Consider the following 20,103-nt stretch of genomic DNA (forward strand, 5'->3'; position numbering starts at 1 on the left):
CGGTATGTAACAAAGACAATTGCGCCGATATAAGTGATGAACTACATTGTAGTAATATAACTAATTACACATTTGATTATCGTCTGCTAATAAAAGATATAAAAGTGGCCATATTAATGAGAAGTGGGTATTCATTTTTATCAAAATATGTGAAACAACACAACGTCATCACCGCATTCTGTAGATGAGCAAGCAGACATGTTTCGAACAAGTAACTTGAATGTCCTCCCTCAGTGTCTAATGGAGGGAGTTCAGACAGAATGATTCAAACTTGCTGTTGAGTAACCTGTTTAATACTGTTGAGTATGAAAAGGCTAGTTTCAATATTAGGTACTTTCAGGTGTGAAAATATCCTTTCACTGTAGATCACTGTAGGTTTGGAACATCATACTTTCCTACATTGGCATGAAGTGACTGATTGTTGACTTTGGTGTACATAGCCTCCAATAAAAATAAACAGGTTGGTGTCTTCAACTCGTGTTATAGTAAATATCTAAACAGTATAAATGTTAAGAGACTTTAGTTGCTGTACGGCGTACAGGAAATGACTTGTTAACAAACTAGGAAAAAGTCAAGAAAGAATTTCTATTTTTTACCAAATGCAAGTAACCAAACTATGTAGAAATGATAATGTTTCAATAAATGGTAAACTCACAAACAGAATGTGATATACTGATTGCATGTGTTTTCAAATCACATCCTATACGTACATCCATTACCATAACTTTTGACACATTTCTTGTCACTTTCAAATTAGTTTAAAATGTACTAACAAAGACATGTTTAATATGTGTTGTTGTTGTTGTTGTTGTTGTTGTTGTTGTTGTTGATGATGATGATGATCATGATGATGATCATGATGATGATGATGATGATGTTGTTGTTGTTGTTGTTGTTGTTGTTGTTGTTGTTGTTGTGCATTGTGTAAATCACCGTAAAGTCATGTTCATCGTGAAAAACATTTTAAAATAAATACACATCTGGCAGCCAACAATATATTAATTTTAAATCGTTATGCCAATAATTAGACATTGTACATATCAATTAAAAGTCTATTTCATTTCTAGGTAGTGTAATAATACAATTTGAATTTGTGATTCATCGTGGCACATATTTTTGGATGCGGACCCCACAATCGATATGGATCGCCAGCCTTCCTTAATCGCTACCCAAACCAAACCAAACATGAGTTGTAACACACAAGAACGGACAGATCAATATCATTTCAAATGCTCGTAAATCATCTCAGAAATTTATTTTTCTAAACCATATATCTACATGTCATAGAGTTCATCATTTATTGACACACAGACATACAAAACACGGTCCCATCGAAATGACGTCCTTCCAATGCAATAGCGTACCCAGGGGCGGACGGTGGGGGTGTAGTGCATGATGGGGAAACAATCAACTGTGATCGGTCATTACGCTCTGAGCCTGCATTGTGTAAACTTCGATCACGTAGTACGTTTATACTACAATGGTGGCTGTTCATCTAGTCTTTTCAAAACGTGTATGTGTCATGCATGACATGATGGTGGCGCTCATAATGAGAAATGTTTTCAACTGGTTATGTGTGAATATACAGAAGCAAAAAGACAGACAGACACTCAGACAGTTGACAGACAGACAGACAGACAGACAGACAGACAGACAGACAGACAGACAGACAGGCAGACAGACAGACAGATTATGATATATATATAGACAGACAGACAGACAGACAGACAGACAGACAGACAGACAGACAGACAGATAAATTTCTATCTCTGTTATGAAATAATGATCCTAGCTAGAGTAGACAAAGTATGCTCAATGCTCTTTTGAACTTGTTACGTCTGAATTTATTTGTCTTATTTCAGTGTTATCTATCTATCTATCCATCTATTGTCTGTCAAACAGACAGACAGACAGACAGACAGACAGACAGACAGACAGACAGACAGACAGACAGACAGACAGACAGACAGACAGACAGACAGACAGATAGATAGATAGATAGATAGATAGATAGATAGATAGATAGATAGATAGATAGATAGATAGATAGACAGACAGATAGATAGATAGATAGATAGATAGATAGATAGATAGATAGATAGATAATTAATTATACAGATAAATAGATATGTTGTTTTGTAAACCCATGCTACTTTCCTTGAAAAGTGTGGTTTTTACTATTTCATTTATAATTTATTCAGATTAGAAATGGGGTCGAATTCTACTGCATATTGGAAGTAACAACATGTTAAAACATGTCTCGGGAATATAAGGTAAAACAGACGTTCAACTGTAGAATTTATATCAGCATTTCAAGAATGAAATTGTCGGCATGTATCACGATGATATATGTTGAATGATGAAAAAAAAAACCTCAGTTGAAATATTGTCTTTCGAACAGCAATACAGTTATAAAGTCATGTATCGTCCTTTCTTGCCCTTTATCTAAAGTTTGTTTTCCCCACATGTCTGTGATAATGATTTTTTTTTTGCTTACGAAAAGTATTGACGACGGGGATGGGATTCGAACCCACGCGTGCAGAGCACAATGGATTAGCAGTCCATCGCCTTAACCACTCGGCCACCTCGTCCTGTGCATGTGTGGGCACAACATATTATTTTCGGATTTTGGAAGAGAACACAGTTGTTCTTTCGTATTGGCATTTGTAATTGTATTTTATGAGCGCAATGTTCTTAGGTCATGAGTATTTTCCGTCTGAAAGAAGAAAAAATAACGGGGAATGATATAATTGTACCTCATCAAGCTAAATTTATTAAAAATTGGAACTAATAGCAATTTCAGACGTTTTGACTATATTTCGGGCACAGCAAAAAACAGTGACGTAAACACGGGTGTGACCTAGAACGGTCCGGGTATATAATCTATTTTCTGTTCAAATTAAATAACTTGGCTTGATTATTGTGCGATACATATTTTACATGCCAATATTATTCATCGACATACAAAAGAAAATATGGAGGGTGGTTGTTTGAATGAATGAATGAATGAATGAATGTATGAATGAATGAATGAATGAATGAATGAATGAATGAATGAATGAATGAATGGATGGATGGATGGATGGATGGATGGATGGATGAATGAATGAATGAATGAATGAATGAATGAATGAATGAATGAATGAATGGATGGATGGATGGATGGATGGATGAAGATGTAAGTTATGAACGATCGGAAGGTGAGATTTTTATATATATGAAGTGTCAATGAAATTACTAATATGCAACTGTTCTCACAATGCCTGAAGACAATTGTGATGTCATAGAAGGCATTCATTAACATCACATTATACTAAGAATAGTTTTAATTCACGGTTTATGTAAGCATTTCCACTTGAAAGTTTATAAACTCTACTTATGCCGTTTTAACGACCATTTCAATAATGTTACCCATTTATTTCTTTTTAGCTACGTTGACCATAGTATAATCATAATAGTAGATAGATTTTTCCACAGCACTAACATCCCGACTTCTAAAATTACATTTCACATCAACGAATCCTGCTTGCTCCAAAGCAGATTTCATAAACTCTTCGTCGGCAAAAAAACCACCAAAGCGCTCATCTCCCACCTTGTAAAATCTCAGAGGTTGCCCTGTCTGTACGAACAAACCACCAGACTTCAAAAGAGACGCCACGTTCTTCAGACACTTGACGTATTCTTCCTTTGAACTGACGGTACATTCAAGACAAAGATTCGTGGTGACACAATCATACTGTTCCATTACTGGTCCAGTGCCAATTGGGTTTGGTCGGTGTACATCACAATATATCACATCTTTGACTGTTTCACGAATTTTCTGCTCTCGTTCTTCGATGTTCCTTGGGAGTAAATTGTAGACGAAAATGCACAATAATTATATATCGTTCAATATAGTTTTGTTTTATTTCAGCAAAGGACAATAGGAGTGATCCAGTATTGACAAAACTCTTCGGTCATTGGTTTTTGTTCTAGCTGAGGGACGTGACGACATTATTTGGGAACTATATAATGATACCTCCACATGCTTAATTATATAGAATATTATGACAATTACTGCAATTTCAAACGTTCTGAGCATCGTACAACCAATTGTGCTGCCGCACTTTGTCACGGCGTTAAACAACGTCCATAAAATCCACACCTTTATCGAATGTATTGAACATGCGTGAGGTATCATGTACGCATGCTCACACTGAATTAAACACATCATAAACACGAGAAAAGCTGCGGAGGGATATTTCTAAAGTGTCGATCATAGTTTGTCAGTTCAGCCACATTTCCAATGATTTAGTATCAATACCTACAATTCGACCGTGTGTGTGTGTGTGTGTGTGTGTGTGTGTGTGTGTGTGTGTGTGTGTGTGAGTGAGTGAGTGAGTGAGTGAGTGAGTGAGTGAGTGAGTGAGTGAGTGAGTGAGTGAGTGTGTGTGTTTGTGTGTGAGTGAGTGAGTGAGTGAGTGAGTGAGTGAGTGAGTGAGTGAGTGAGTGAGTGAGTGAGTGATTAAGTTTACCTGTGGCCTTCAAGTTGACACACTCGCTCGATAAACGGTTTCCAATCGAAACAACCAGGTTCATTATTTAGCCATCGCTTCAGAGCGTTTCTATTAGCTTCGACATAATCAGTAGCGATTATCTCCTTGAATTTGGTACATGATGAAATGAAGGAATACATACAAGGTCCTGTGCCAATGTCAATCAGACGATCTCCAGAAACGCCCTCTAGGGATTAAGAGGTAAAAAGAATAATGTGGATATTCCATCTAAAACATTTGAAACATGTTGTGCACCACTTCAAGTATGTAGTAATCAACTTTCGATGTGGATATCCCGTATGAATGCCTTTTGACTGTTGGCACATGCAAATAATTGTGTGCCCACTTCCCAAGTCTCAACCACTTAATAGGCACAGTTGTAAGACATTAGAATTCACTTTGAAAGTAATTTTATATAAGAGTTTCAAGTTGCTCTGCTCAGAACGAACATTTTGTTTGAGCATCCCGTAGTTACTAAGGATTTTTAAGTAGCGTGGGACCCCGAAGCACGAGCGTACGAATAGGCCGACTGCTCTTTAACTCTGTTGGAGTTCACATAGGTTTATTCTTAGTTTGTTGTCCGCTGACAAAAATGATAAAATGCCACCGTTTCATATTGGAAAGAAACAATTTATAATTTAAATTTTGTTCAATTTTAAATGAGTTAAATGGGAGTTTCGATTTGTTAGCTTCTCATTATTTTTTTCAAGCAGAAAAACATATTAAAGTTGTTTTATTAACAAAAAATGAGAAGTAAATACCAAGTTCTCATCCATATGTCCACTTTTTAATGAGAAATCAACTAAAGAATACATCAGCAAATACCAACAGCCTTAAAGTTAAGTATGATGACAATTAAACGATGAATTCAATGACAACAATTATGATTACATGTATACATCTGCCATAAATGCGTATAGTACTGAAATGGGTGTCGACACATTGTATGTTGAATAAAAGAAACACATACATATCCTAATAGCCGTCGCCTGTAGTAATGTTCCAAAACAGCTTACCTTCATTGAATATGTGGTGTAAGCTTTCATACAGGAATCTGTTAACTTCTGGATCATGGGGATAACCATCGGGTGAGTTATAGTACAGTTTGAGATAACTGTCTGGATCAAAATGTTTGTCGTAATCATTACCTGAAGAATAGACAGTTGTTGCCATGTCGAAGAACTCCACAGTCCGGCTAGCGCTGGGGAAAAGATCAATAATGCTATCAGCAGACGGACGTTTGCAGAGAGGTATCAACTATCCCTGCAATGGGCCAATCAGATCCATTAACATAATTATGCAAATGAAGGAGAGTAATTCGATGCCTTAACGATGACTGCCATCACTGTATACACAGTCAGTATGTGATGTAGATGCAGATAGCCACGAATTATCCCAAGTGCATATTGGTTCGATCTAAACTCTTGGTGTTTGTGTAAACAGAAGTGCATAAATAAAGATGATATGCTTATTTAAGAATATACTGTATACATTGGTGAATTTTTATCCGTTTTTAGGTTTTAGAGTTTGATAAACTGATCACGTTTGAGAGCCACGAAAATTCACTTGCTCCCGACATATGTTGTGAAATTCAAGAACTGCCTGTTGCATAATCTATATTCGTCTTTTAGATGCATACCTTACCTTCACTGAAAAAGTGATGTACATTTTCATAGATGAATTTATTAATACTTAATAATTGGGAATACCGTCGTTTGAGTTGGAATACAAGTTATCATTTAAAGTATGGAACATTTTTCGATGTTGTTATTTATGCTACAAAAAGTGTTGTGTCTGTTATATTAAAACCACGTTGCCCATAGTTACCGACAAACTGTGACCTGATTTGAATATCATTGCAGGCTTAAAGAGAAACGCCACTACAGGAAACAAAGACATTTTCATAAACTATGGGTTGTGGAGAGATATTTAATGATTTTACATTACCTACAATTACTTTCCATTTAAGAAAAACGTCAACTTAATATTGTGCCTTTATAGGGTGTCTTTGCTTTGGACCAGTGCATCATGGGAGTTAGCAGAAAAATTATTCATAATTTAACAGATAGCATTCATGACTCCTAAGTGTTTATCCCCTTCAGTTTAAAACATCTCTAATGAATATCGCATTTGCTCATTTCTAAAATTGCAATAAGCGACTGACAATATTCTAGTCAAACATAATAATAAAAAAAATATTGTCTGATTTATTTTTTTTAAATCAGAAATAAGCGAATGACAACAGTCTAATCAGACTGGTCTGAGGTCTAATCAAATATTTAAAAAGAATGTTTTCTATGTTTGTTGATTCAGACTGAAAGACTCGAACTAACACTATAAGTATGACACACGACCGTTCTGTCTCACAATTGTACGTAGCTTGTTTCACTGCTAAAAGGTAGGTTAAGCCTGGGAGATATTCCTGCCACTTGAACACATTTCAATATTACGACAATCAGTGCAGTCCCACAGATCCCAGAACACAATGGGGCTGTGCTGCTATAGTTGACGAATTATCTCCTTCATTCTACAGTCGTACATGCATGTGTCTAACTAAACAGTTCTTAGTCTGAGAACGTACTAATAAAATATAACACATGCTTTGTCAGAAAATTGGTTCTAGGTCCCGGTGTCTCAATTACTACAATGTAATTATTTTAAACTCATTTCCGTCGCAACTCTTTCGTTATAATGTGTGATTTTAAATGAATAAACACACATATGAAAACAATCACGCTGTTTTGCTATACTTTCTATCAGATGACAGTGCATTCTAGCACTTTTCTAAGGGGAAATAAGCTTATAAACTATCTGCAGTGTTATATTCCTGAAAAGCGTTCGAGCTCAAAGTCACCATTACTGTTAAATTAACATCTTATTTTGTGACAAACAAAATTCTACCCAATAATAACTTAGTGTTTATTGTGGACAGTTATTATGTCCATATATGGTAAGTTTGTCTTATCAGCATGCTACTCAATAAATCGTTTAAATCGTCTTGTCAAAGTCCCTCCCATCAGCACAAAAATTGTCCAGCCGGTCAGTGAGCCCGAACTGTTATAGAGACGTAAACAGTATATAGGTAGCCTCCTGTGCTGACAAATATATAATATTTGGACATAATATAACTGCCCCAATAAACATTAACTTCTTTGCATCTCATCCATCTCATGACTTCTAGGGTAACGACTTTGACTATACCGTGAGAGGAGGTGTAAATAGTAACGATACTGTACTAGACTATTCAAACTTAAAACAAATTTAAACTGTGTCTTCTCATTCCAGTAGACGTGGAGAAGGATTAAAAGTCACGGATAAGCTCTAGACTTCATAGTTATAAGTATATCCTTGTAAAACTGAAAATAGAGAGTCCATTCAATGTTCAATCTCTCGATATGTTAAGAATACCGCCAATGGCGTTGTAGCACAACTGTACACTTTTTAAAAAAATGTTTATCCATATGCTAGTCCATGATAACAATAGGTGTTCATTTGCTGAATCCAGTTGACTATCGAACCATGTTGCTATCTTTGTGATATATGCTATCATTTGGCTATTACTATGGGCGTTGTCATGTTGCTAGATGTATTTGCATACATTTTCGAATGTTTTTGTTAACCTGTGTATGAATTCGTGATATTATCTTTGCAATATACGTGATCATTTGGCTGTGGTCTTGTTTCTAGGCATATTTGCATACATTTTTGAATGTTTATTCGTTTGTCTTTCAATTCTTGTTACCTTTGTGATTTACGTGATTATTTGGTTGTTGCTATGGGCGTGGTCATGTTGCTAGGCAAATTTACGTACATTTTGTGAATGTTTATTCAATTATCTATTAATCCCATTGTGATGTTCGCAATATACGTGACCGTTTGGCTGTTATTATGGGCATGGTCATTGTTGCTAGGGATATTTGCATACATTTTTTAAATGTTTACTCATTTGCCTACCAGCTTTTGTTACTAAACCAAAATATTCTACCATTTGGTTCTTGCTCAGGGCGTTGTCATGGTTGCTAGGCCAATTTTGTGAACATGTTTGAAGAAAATCTGCAGAATAACACTTTCAGAAACATCTCATCAAGTTTCAGACTCATTGACCATGTACTTCTTGAGATATGTTTTTGACCAAAAATGAATATTTTAGAGCTTATTTGCATATCACTCATGGAGTCATTGTATGCTTAATATTTCTTCGTCTATACATCCCTAAATGCATTCCCATTAAATTTCAGCCCAATCTACCCAGTGGTTTTGGAATTATAGAGTTTTGGCAAAGAGACACATTTTTAGCACTAATTTGCATATCACTGATAGGACCATCATATCATGAATAATTCTTTGTATAAACACCCTGAAGAATGTTTCACCCAAATTTCAGTCCAATCTGCCCAGTAGTTTTTTGACCAAAAATCACATTTTTGACCCAAATCACAAACCGGTGATAAGATCATTTTCAGTTGAACAATTTACTGACTTGACACCCAAAGTAATGGACCCACCAAATATCATGGCAATCGGTTCAGCGGTTTTTGATTTTAAGTTGTTTACACACACACACACACACTCACACACACATGTACATCCAGACAGACAGACAGACAGACAGACAGACAGACGCCGGGCGATGCCTACAACACTACTCATGCAGTTCAGTTGTGCTAATAAAACTACTCATGAAAAACGTAATGAAGAGGAGTGAAGTGGTAGCGTGTCTGCTTTCAAGGTTCTTGGCTATTGGTGCATTTAAAAACATTATATGCGTGGGTGATAATATTACGAGCCGTAAACCTTATCAAAAGCAGGATAGCTTATGTCAGCTACGACGTAACGGCTACCTATAATTGCCGGCCTTACCAGCCCCTACCCAAACCAAACCAAACATGAGTTGTAACATACAAGAATGGACATTTCAATGTAATTTCAAGTGCTCGTAAATCGTCTGAGGAATTTATCTTTCAAAGCCATGTTTGCAGGTTGTATAGTTGATCATTGGTTGACACATAGACACACAAAACAAAAGGCCAATCGAAATTACGTCCCTCACACGCAATAGCATATCTGGAGGGGGTTCAGAGCGTGATGGGAAAAATCAACTGTGATAGATCGTCACGCTCCGAGCATGCATTGTATAAACTTCGATCGCGTGGTACGTTTACACAACTAACAAGGAATGTGGTTTATATTACAATGGTGGCTGTTCATCCAGTCTTTTCATAACGTGTATGTGTCATGCATAGCACGATGGCGTCTTTGATAATGAGAAATGTATTCAAACTAGCTATGTGTGAACACACAAAAGCAAAATGTTGAAAGTGTTTGTTTATTGATCCTGTTCAGGGTTTTTCTAATCCTTGTTATGATACAATGATCCTAACTCGAGTCAAAAATCAGCTGAATGCACATTTGACCTTGTTACGTCCGATCGCGAATTTGTTTGGTGTTATGTTGAGCCGAATTACAAGTTGACAAATAACGTGTACTTCGCAGGGTCTGTTCTTCACAGTTAGGGTATTAATGGATATCTATAGTACATTCAAGTACTTACTTTGTATATCAAAGATGATCTTGAAATCTAGCAGGGGCTTGCGACACAAAAACGATAGCTTTCAAGTTAGCCTTCACAGGAGTAAGACGTCAGCGGAAAAGACCCTTCACTTATCTGGGCGCTGACCCAAATAACAACGAATGCACTCGGTATGCGTAATGGGGAGAGGATCATACGGTTCACTAGTCTAGCTGCAAGACCTCTGATGTTCTTCCGATACAATACACGACCTTGACAAGGTCAGATAATGATGATATCACATCTCTCTTTCTCTCTCTCTCTCTCTCTCTCTCTCTCTCTCTCTCTCTCTCTCTCTCTCAATAGATAAATAGATAGATAGATAGATAGATAGATAGATAGATAGATAGATAGATAGATAGATGGATAGATATGTTGTATCGTAAACCCACATTTGTTTCGTTGAAAAGTGTGGTTTTTACTAATTAACATATCAACAGACCGTACAAATTTGCATGGCCAGGAGTGACATGATATTTAATTTAGCGGTCGAATTCTATTATATAACGGAAGAAATATCGTGTTAAAACCTGTCCCTGGAATAACAGGCACAACAGACGTTTAAAGCTAGCTATGGGTCAGTTCTACTATATAATTTATATCAGCACTTGAAGAATGAAATCGTCGACATCATAACATCATTATCAATCTGATTAAAATCCGATGTAGATGTCGGCTAATCGTTCATTGCTATTTTACCTTCGTTATTTTGCCTGAATTGACCTTCGTGGTACATATTTACGTTTTTATCCTGATCGCCTCCTAGGCAATTAGCCGACATCTACATCGGATTTTAATCAGATTGACATCATGATGATATGTCGAATGATGAAAACATAACATCAGTTGAAAAGTATGTATTTCAAACACCAATACAGGGGTGATGTGAAGTAGAGTGTCATCCAAACGTTTATAGTCATGTTTATTGACCGTAATCTAAAATAAGTTTGCCCCATATGTCTATGATAATGATTTTTTTTTTCTATTTGCTAAAAGAATGGCGACGAGGATGGGATTCGAACCCACGCGTGCAGAGCACAATGGATTAGCAGTCCATCGCCTTAACCACTCGGCCACCTCGTCCGGTACGGTTGGGATTTCGTATTTTAAAAGCTCAACATATAATTTTCGAACGCATTTGTTCTTTCATATGGGCATTTGTATTTTATTAGCGAAAGATCCTTTGGACATGAATATTTTGCGGCTGAAGGAAGAAAAATAGTGGAAATGATATATTTGTACTTCATCAAGCAACATTTATTAAAAATCGGAAATCGGTAGAACCAATGGCGATTTACAACGTTTTGACTCATATTTCGGGCACCGCAAAATCAATGACGTAGACACGGATGAAAATAAATGACAAAGATCACAGGTATATATTTTTAGTGCACCTCTTCTTGAGGAATGAAACAAATGATAACATTTTTGTAATGTAAAAATTAAAATACCATATGGTTGTATTTCTTTTAATTTTTAAATGATCACCAAGGACTACTATTAACTATCCATTTTCTATTATGAAAATAATGAATGAATGAATGAATGAATGAATGAATGAATGAAACGTTTATCTATGAAGATAGTATACCACTAAGCAAAGAAGGTATCACATTCAACACACACAAAATAGTATATTATATGTTTGGTCATTCCTTTATTTCAATATTTTATTATTCCTCACTAGAATTCAAAAGTGTGTTACACAATGTGAGTACATACGATTGGTAGCATCGTGCTACATATCAAAAAGTAGCCACACTTTTCTTTATGGAAACACAGCTTAATCAGCACTAAAAAAACTTGCATTAATCCGAACTAAAAATGAACTAGGTATAAAGGTGTAACGTATGAACGATCGGATGGTGAGATTTTTATATGTAAGGAAGTGTCGGCGAAATTCCTAATATACAATCAATTGTTCGAACAATGACAGAAGACAATTGTGATGTCATAGAAGACATTCATTGACATTTACATTATACTAGAATCATGTAATCGAGGTTTATGTAAGCATTTTCACTTGAAAGTTTATAAACTGAGCATACGCCATTTTAACGACCATTTCATTAATACAACCCAGCTATTTCTTTTTAGCAATGTTGATCGTCGTGTACTCAGCATCTAACCTAGATTTTGCCGCACCATGGACATCACGTTTTCGAAAACTACATTTCACATCAACGAATCCTACTTGCTCCAAGGCAGATTTTATAAACTCTTCGTCGGCGAAAAAAGCAGAAAAGCGCTTATCACCCACCAAGTAAAATCTCATAGGTGCTACACTCTGTACGAACGTACCACCAGATTTCAAAAGAGACGCCACGTTTTTCAGACACGTGATGTATTCCTCCTTTGAACTGGCGGCACATTCAAGACAAAAACATGTGATGACACAATCATACTGTTCCATTACTGGTCCGGTGCCAATTGGGTTTGGTCGGTGTACGTCACAATATATCACATCTTTGACTGTTTCACGAATTTTCTGCTCTCGTTCTTCAATGTTCCTGGGGAGTAAATTGTAGACGAAAATGCACAATAATCAGAGATCATTCATGGTAGTTTTGTTTTAGTTCAGCAAAGGACAATACGAGTGACCTAAGGACGAGTGTTGCCAAAACTTTGAGGTCATAATCCTTTTTCAGCCTGAAGAAGAACAGTATTTGGGAAGTATAATTATACACACACATAATTATATTGAATATTTTGAAAATTATTGCAATTGCCAACGTTCTGAGCATAGTAGAACTAATTTTGCTGCCCTATGTCATGACATAAACAACTTCTATAAAATCCACATTTTTTTTTTGTTCCAGTGCGTTGAACATGCTTGAGGCATGATACATGCTCACACTAAATTCAACACATCATTAGCGCGAGAAGAGCTACAGAATGATGGAAATTGTATTTAATTCTCAGGGGTGTTGATCACGCTTTGCACATTCGTTTGCAACGTTCGACGTATGTATGTATGTATGTATGTATGTAGGGAGGAAGGGAGGGATGTATGTATGTATATATGGATGGATGGATGGATGGATGTATATGGATGGATGGATGGATGTATGTATGTCTATGGATGGATGGGAGTCACGAGATAACGATGCATATATTCATAGATAATTTTATGTTTGTCCGAAGTCTCTTGTCTGTCTGTCTGTCTGTCTGTCTGTCTGTCTATATATGACTCTCAGAAAAGTTTACCTGTGGCCTTCAAGTTGACACACTCGCTCAATAAACCACTTCCAATCGAAACAACCAGGTTCATTATTTAGCCATCGCTTCAGAGCATTTCTATTACCTTCGACATAATCAGTAGCGATTATCTCCTTGAATTTGGTACACGATGAAATGAAGGAATAGATACAAGGTCCTGTGCCTATGTCAATCAGACGATCTCCAGAAACGCCCTCTAAGGATTAAGAGGTAAAAATAATAGTGTTGAAATATTCAAAACCAAAACATTCAAACCATTTGGTGTACCACTTCAAGTAGAACAGTCGTCTTTCAATGTGGATGACCCGTATGAACTGTTATTTGACTGTTGGCACATACAAGTAATATCTCTTGCCCACTTCCCAACTAGATTAACATATTTGTAAGACATCAGAGTCTATTTTGAACAAAAGTCTTTCTTATTATTATTGGATTCTGTGCTGTTGCATCAAACACAGCCAGTCAACAATACCCTGCACTGTAACTCGTAGTTACTCGTAGTGATGAGGCTGAACAAATAAAAAAAATATTGAAAATAATATCAGGTTGTTGTAGATATTATGAAGACTATTAGACAGAAATCAATGATGCACGGGTGCAAGTGTGTCGTACTCAGGGTATTTGTACTGTTATCTGCGATATTATAGAGAACACAGCAGCACTGCAACTTAGCAAGTAACTATTTTTATCCGAAACAACACACTTCCAAAATGGCGCATATACGATCACAATGAACGATTGACCCCTAATTTGCATATCGTCTGCTTGTAATGATGTTTTCAGTATTGTATGTACTGCAGTGAAAATACCAATAGTATGCGCGCGTATCCATGCAAGTGATCTCGGGTACGGTATGCATTAATATTCATAAAATTATATCTGGCATGTTATTATTACTACATAGACATACATAGACAAGAAGATACACGCTGGGACGTGATATATATTATATTTAAACATTGCTGTAATTTATTACTAAAAAACATATAGAAAGTGGAATTTCATAAAACTAAATCTATATGATCAATTCTAACATTTCAAAATAGTTTTCTAAAAATGGGAATTTAAACTAACCAAATGGATGATAAAGGGGGTATTTTTTATTTTATTTTTAAACTCATAAAACAACTCCACTATGTTCTTTTACCAATTTCAAAATGTGAAACATTTCTTTTTTAAGTCAAGGTTTGTAATGCAATTTAAGTGTGAAAATTAAGATAATTCAACATTCGACGTTGTTTTCTAGACAGAAATAAGAATGGGGATTTAAAGTTGCCATATGGGTGACAAATGGGTATTTATTTGGATTGTTAAATCTATATAAACATCTTAAATACCAGTTTTTACCGACTTAATAATATGTGAACCAACATCAACAAAGTCCATATTTGTAATTATATTATATTATATCATGCTACTATGTGCCATTCTGATTGGATAATAACTGTGGTAAAATCCCATTTTACCATGGCTGGCAGTGGTAAAATGGGCCCCTAAACTAGCATATGAATAGTACATGCAACGAGCCGTCTCAGCGTCCTGCTCTCGTTGAATCAAGCAACACCAATTTAACTTTTAACCATCAGTCAAGTGCGTCAGGGTTATTTCAAAACTGTACATTTTCAGGTTCAGTCAATGTTCAATTAAAGTAGACTGTGTAACGTCGCGTCTCTGATTTACTGTCTCGAGCTTTCTCCGATTCAACTGATTCAACGCCGAGACATCTATGTTTAGCAGTGTACAAGATTGTATTGTTCTTATGTAAATATCCAAACAAAATTGTTACTTTCTTTGACCTCTTGTCCCGTTTTCTTTGTTGCTAGTTTTCAACGCGTTTTGCAATACAATACAGTGTATGGTTTGTGTTCATGCAGTGTGTGTGTGTGGGCGACATGAACGTATCCATTCATCAAAATATGCTCGTTCCCGACGATCTATTTCCGACGATCTTTTTCTGTACGGGCGAATTCGCCTTTTCAGGCATATAAATAACCACAGAATCACATTAAGAAGAAATATACACATATTTTGATATAATATAATAGCAATAACCCCGCCGAAGGCGGGTATACACTCGAATTTGGTACAATTCGCTCCATATAGCACTCGCCATTCGGCTCGTGCTAAATGTTGCGAATTGTACCAAAATCTCGTGTATACCCGCCTTTGTCGGCGGGGGTCATTGCTTAATTCGATAAAATAATAATAGCTAAGAACGTGAGGGGCAATGTTGTTATTGTAAGTACAATAACATTTTTAAAAAATTTCAATTTTTTCTTACAATTTATTGAGTTACAAACAATAACTTGGTACACATGCATATGTTGTGTTACATCATTTGTTCAAGTAGAAACATAGAGTAAAGTTGTTTTATCACTAAAAATTGAATAACAAATTGTCATTCATATGGCCACTTTTTAATGAAAAACTCTCTAAATAATACAGTAGGAAAGGCCTTAAGCTATATATCAACATGTAAGTAGAACTAAAGTGTACATGCAAAGGTTGATAATTTTTTTTTTCATTGTTATGTTTATTGTGCCATAAAATAAATGAAATTGCGTTTATACCTCTAAATATTATGCGCATTGGCAAGAAAAGTCGCAAAAAATACTTGCTACTTAATATCACCTGTTCTTCGCTTAACTGCGTACATAGTTTTCAAGAGGGGTAGTTAACCAACAAAACTTTCTACTTCGACGAATTTAATTTTTGGTCTACTTTTGAGAAAATTTTGAATGGTCATAGAATTAACATATTGTGGGACGACACGTGCTATGTCTGAAAAACTTGACAGAATTATGGGGAACTCGTTGCGTTGTGTTGTCTTCTCGTGAAGCTTTTCTCATCTGATCTCTGTATTTTAGAGGGTTATGAAAATATTAGATAATTTTCGTTCCGATTAGAATTCAATAATTCGGAATTAGAATATACAATTTCTAAATTTCAGTGACATGTTATCTAGTGTCACTCAAGTAGTGTCAGTTGACAACACGCGATAGTATGTGTTTACATGTATACGATCTTTGATCTAGACTAGTCAAGGTTCGATACTAGATTCACAAAAAGTGCAAGTTCGCGCTTCAATTCAGTAAGGAGTATACCTATCAAACGAGATTCACAAAATCCGCGGACAAAAGTACAAAAAATGTCATATGTTACATCTAACGTTATTGTCACCTACAATTCACACTGACAAATGCATACACATGCAATAAAAAAATGCAAAGTCATGTTATTGTCTGTGGGAGCTGTTTTCAACCCATTGAATAGTTATGTCAACCAAGGACGCTTATAACAGCCTTCACTTTATGTAAACAATACGGCTTCACTAGGACGTAAACAATACGCTGGATGGTCCATGCTGCCGTACAAGACAGCAAGGCAAAGCACTAAACTTGCATGGTGGATATTTAAACACAGACATAACATTATATATAAAGTGTACTAGCCATGACTGCATTTTTATGTGAAATTTACAGCGAAAAAAATTACAAAGCAGTGTCATTCAGTCTTTGTTGTTGACCACCATCTTCCTCGCTCATTCACTTCCAGAGGAAGTATGGTTACTGTTAGCGGTTAGTTCTAATATGGCTAAATCACATAATCACATGTTAATGTTGGAGTGTATTGCTCTACTCTGAGGTATCTGACGAAGATTCAACGTCGGTCATAATGGTTTTCCATTTAAAGATAAACTGAAGAGAACGATTGTGTTCCTGAAGTGACGTCACGATGTCCAAAATCTGTCATATCCATATGCAAGTGAGAAGTACGTCCATGGGTGCTCTGTGGCTGAGCCTATAGTGGCTCATTTTTTCACGCAATTTCTCGTGTCAGAGCTATTTTATACTATCATAACACCCACTGTCCTTTATTTTTATGGCAAAATAAACATGATGAAGAAAATAGTATCACCTTTTGCATGTTGTCATTTACATGTTTACGTCTGCCACAGTAATTAAATGAGTGTAGATAATTATATTGTAGGCTGAATGAAAGCATACTTATAACCGACACCAGTAATTATGTTCCAAAACAACTCACCTTCATTGAATATGTGGTGTAAGCTTTCATAGATGAATCGGTTAACTTCACGATCACCATCGGGTGAGCTATATTGGTCCTTAAGGTAACTGTCTGCATCAAAATGCTTGTCGTAATCATCACCTGATGAATATAGAGTTGTTGCCATGTCAAAGAACTCCACAATCCGGCTAGCGCCGAGGAAAAGAACAATAGCAGACGGACTTTTGCAGAGCTGTATCGACTATCCCTGCAATGGTCCAATCATAGCCAAACTACATTAACAATTGCAAATGAAGGGGAGTAATTCGAATGCCCGGACGATGACTGCCATCACTGTATACACAATCGGTATGTGATGTAGATGCAGATAGCCCATAATTGTCCCAAGTGTGTACTGGTTCGATTTAAACTGTAGTATGCCATCGGGGTGTTGTGGAGAAAAAAGTGCATAAACTGTGTTGATATGCTGACTTAAGAATATACATGTATATGGATGTATTTTTATCTGGCTTTAGTTTTTAGAGTTTGGTAAACTGGTCGTGTTTGAGAACCATGAAAATTCACTTCCTAAACGATATATTTAGCGAGATTCGTAAACTGCCTGTTGTATAATCTCCATTTGTCTTAAAATAAACTTCTTATATTTAATCGAATATATAGTTTCATATCTTTAGGTGCATTGAATAAGTGGTGTACATTTTCGTAGAGAAATTCTTTTGTTAATACATATCATGTTCCCTGGGAATACCATTGTGTAAGTTGCAATTAGTTATCATTTCAAGAATAGATCTAGACATTCTTGATGTCGTTATTTAGGCTACAAAAATTATTTTGCTCATGTTGTTCCTAATTATTTATATCAAGTTGCACATGATTGGGCTTAACACTGGTTTGGTTCCGATTACCCAACGCATCTAGTTTTTCCCACCGACCCTAAATATTTTTACGAATTCTAAGAAAAAAATGATAAAATCGAGAGTATTGTGTGAAGTCTCGCGATAAATAGTGGTTGTGGAAACTGACATCAGCATAAAAAGGCAATATAAAACTTTTCTCCCTATCTGTAATGGCTGTACATCTGATGATACGTAATGAGAAGAATCTAATAACACATAGACCATATGGAAAACAACGGAAAATATATGGAAAACAACGGAAAACATGACTACCTGAACTAGACACTCAGATATGAATATATATATATACCCATATATATATATGCGCTAATAATGTGACACATTGCATACAACATATCATGACAGGCTCCAAAACATCGACGCCCGCGTGTCTGTGTATAGTTGCAGTATGTTAAAATGGTTTATTTTATAATAGACAAAATGTAGCAAGAAATTGCTATCTTTCGCATCTATTTATACTGTAAATGCAATCTCCTATGGTTTCTGTGCCGGTGAACGGTAACTTTAAAGGGGCTCTATATTGATGAGTAACGCTGTTAGGTGACCACGCACGTATGATATCCAACTCAGACAGAGGGGTCATAAATAATTGGGGTCAGCATCTGTTCTGTGTTGTTTATAGGAAATCTATTGTGGTGTAAACTCTCCTAGTTGTGACCCAGAACCTGTTTTCAAAAAGGTGTGTAGACGCTGACTATAACACAAAGAAACGTCTTCTGTACTTGTGTTTGCATCAATTCGACGAGTTCGTCTAATGAAACCTGAAGTCATTATGTATTCAATGTATTGTACAAAACTAAACATGTCAAATAAACCATCACCACAATTCATAACCAGATGTAAACTGAATTCCTCCCGTAAGGATACACTACTCCTCGTTTCGTTAAAGAGTGTGTACCTTGGTTTGTATTTAAGCAATACAGATCTAAATATAACCAAGTGCCAAAAGGTCACCCACCTTTGCAATTCAGATCTGAATCACTTCTATTTGCGTTTACATTGTAGGAATTGTAGGATTTGGTTCACGTCGAATTCAATGTTACAAACACAGAAGAAGAAGCCCAAAAATCACAGCAAACGCTACAATATATACAATCGACATGATCGCGTTATGGACGCCATCTTGCCATTACACGTATAAGTTATATGCATGGTTCATGCATACGCATTTGTCTTCATTGCATTCTCTCACGGAATTGAAGTTCGTAAATGTAAATGTAGACACTAGAGCCAAAGGGAAGATCTAAAAAATATATAGTATTTGTATACTCACTAAAGGTTTCGGATTTGGTCTGCTCGAACTGCAGACTAGACGCCATATCATAAAACCTACAGCATTGACGGAGACCGACCGCTGAGGGCAGCCTTCCGAGTTTACTCAAATTGATATAGTGTAATTATATTAATTCATATTGTCTTAACAAATTTTATAGGACAAATGTATTTTCTTATGTTTGATGAATATACTAATTTTTATTGAAATTGAAGTATGCAGTCTTAAGATATTGCTTAATTAGTTGATTTCATTAATATGCAAATTTATCTAATTAAACATAAACGATGTGGCTCAAAACCAAATCAGGTCTAGCCATTACCCTAAGGATTATATTCCAAATTTCAGAATTTTTAGAAAATGATGACACAGACACACACACGGACAGACAGACAGAGACAGACAGACAGACAGACAGACAGACAGACAGACAGACAGACAGACAGACAGACAGACAGACAGACAGACAGACAGACAGACGGACGGACCTTATGGGAGGTAAAAAATACCATGATAAATTATGTTCATTAATATGCAATTTATAAAAGAATTTCTGGTCTG

At 36.0% G+C, this 20,103-nt stretch overlaps 1 protein-coding gene and 2 non-coding genes across 4 annotated transcripts; all 3 read right to left on the reverse strand.

Moving 5' to 3' along the window:
• Window positions 1-2,509: 2,509 nt before the first annotated feature.
• On the reverse strand, window positions 2,510-2,591 carry Trnas-gcu (transfer RNA serine (anticodon GCU)). The gene has a single exon. It is a non-coding gene; the product is annotated as a tRNA-Ser (tRNA).
• LOC144440202 (indolethylamine N-methyltransferase-like) lies at window positions 2,519-19,600 on the reverse strand. 2 transcript variants are annotated; one of them, XM_078129505.1, is made up of 5 exons: window positions 19,543-19,587; window positions 5,552-5,736; window positions 4,515-4,722; window positions 3,593-3,842; window positions 2,519-2,716 (listed from the first exon to the last, which is right to left on the reverse strand). In XM_078129505.1, the coding sequence occupies exons 2-5, from the start codon at window positions 5,706-5,708 to the stop codon at window positions 2,678-2,680; spliced, it is 654 nt and encodes a 217-aa protein (XP_077985631.1). In that variant the 5' UTR covers window positions 5,709-5,736; window positions 19,543-19,587; the 3' UTR covers window positions 2,519-2,677. The 2 variants fall into 2 exon arrangements, with proteins under 2 accessions (XP_077985631.1, XP_077985629.1); XM_078129503.1 differs by lacking the exons at window positions 2,519-2,716; window positions 3,593-3,842; window positions 4,515-4,722; window positions 5,552-5,736 and adding exons at window positions 11,794-12,614; window positions 13,312-13,519; window positions 17,371-17,493 and having other exon boundaries at window positions 19,543-19,600.
• Trnas-gcu (transfer RNA serine (anticodon GCU)) lies at window positions 11,106-11,187 on the reverse strand. The gene has a single exon. It is a non-coding gene; the product is annotated as a tRNA-Ser (tRNA).
• Window positions 19,601-20,103: the final 503 nt, after the last annotated feature.

This window comes from Glandiceps talaboti, chromosome 9, assembly GCF_964340395.1.
Source record: "Glandiceps talaboti chromosome 9, keGlaTala1.1, whole genome shotgun sequence".
Taxonomy (NCBI): Eukaryota; Metazoa; Hemichordata; class Enteropneusta; family Spengelidae; genus Glandiceps; species Glandiceps talaboti.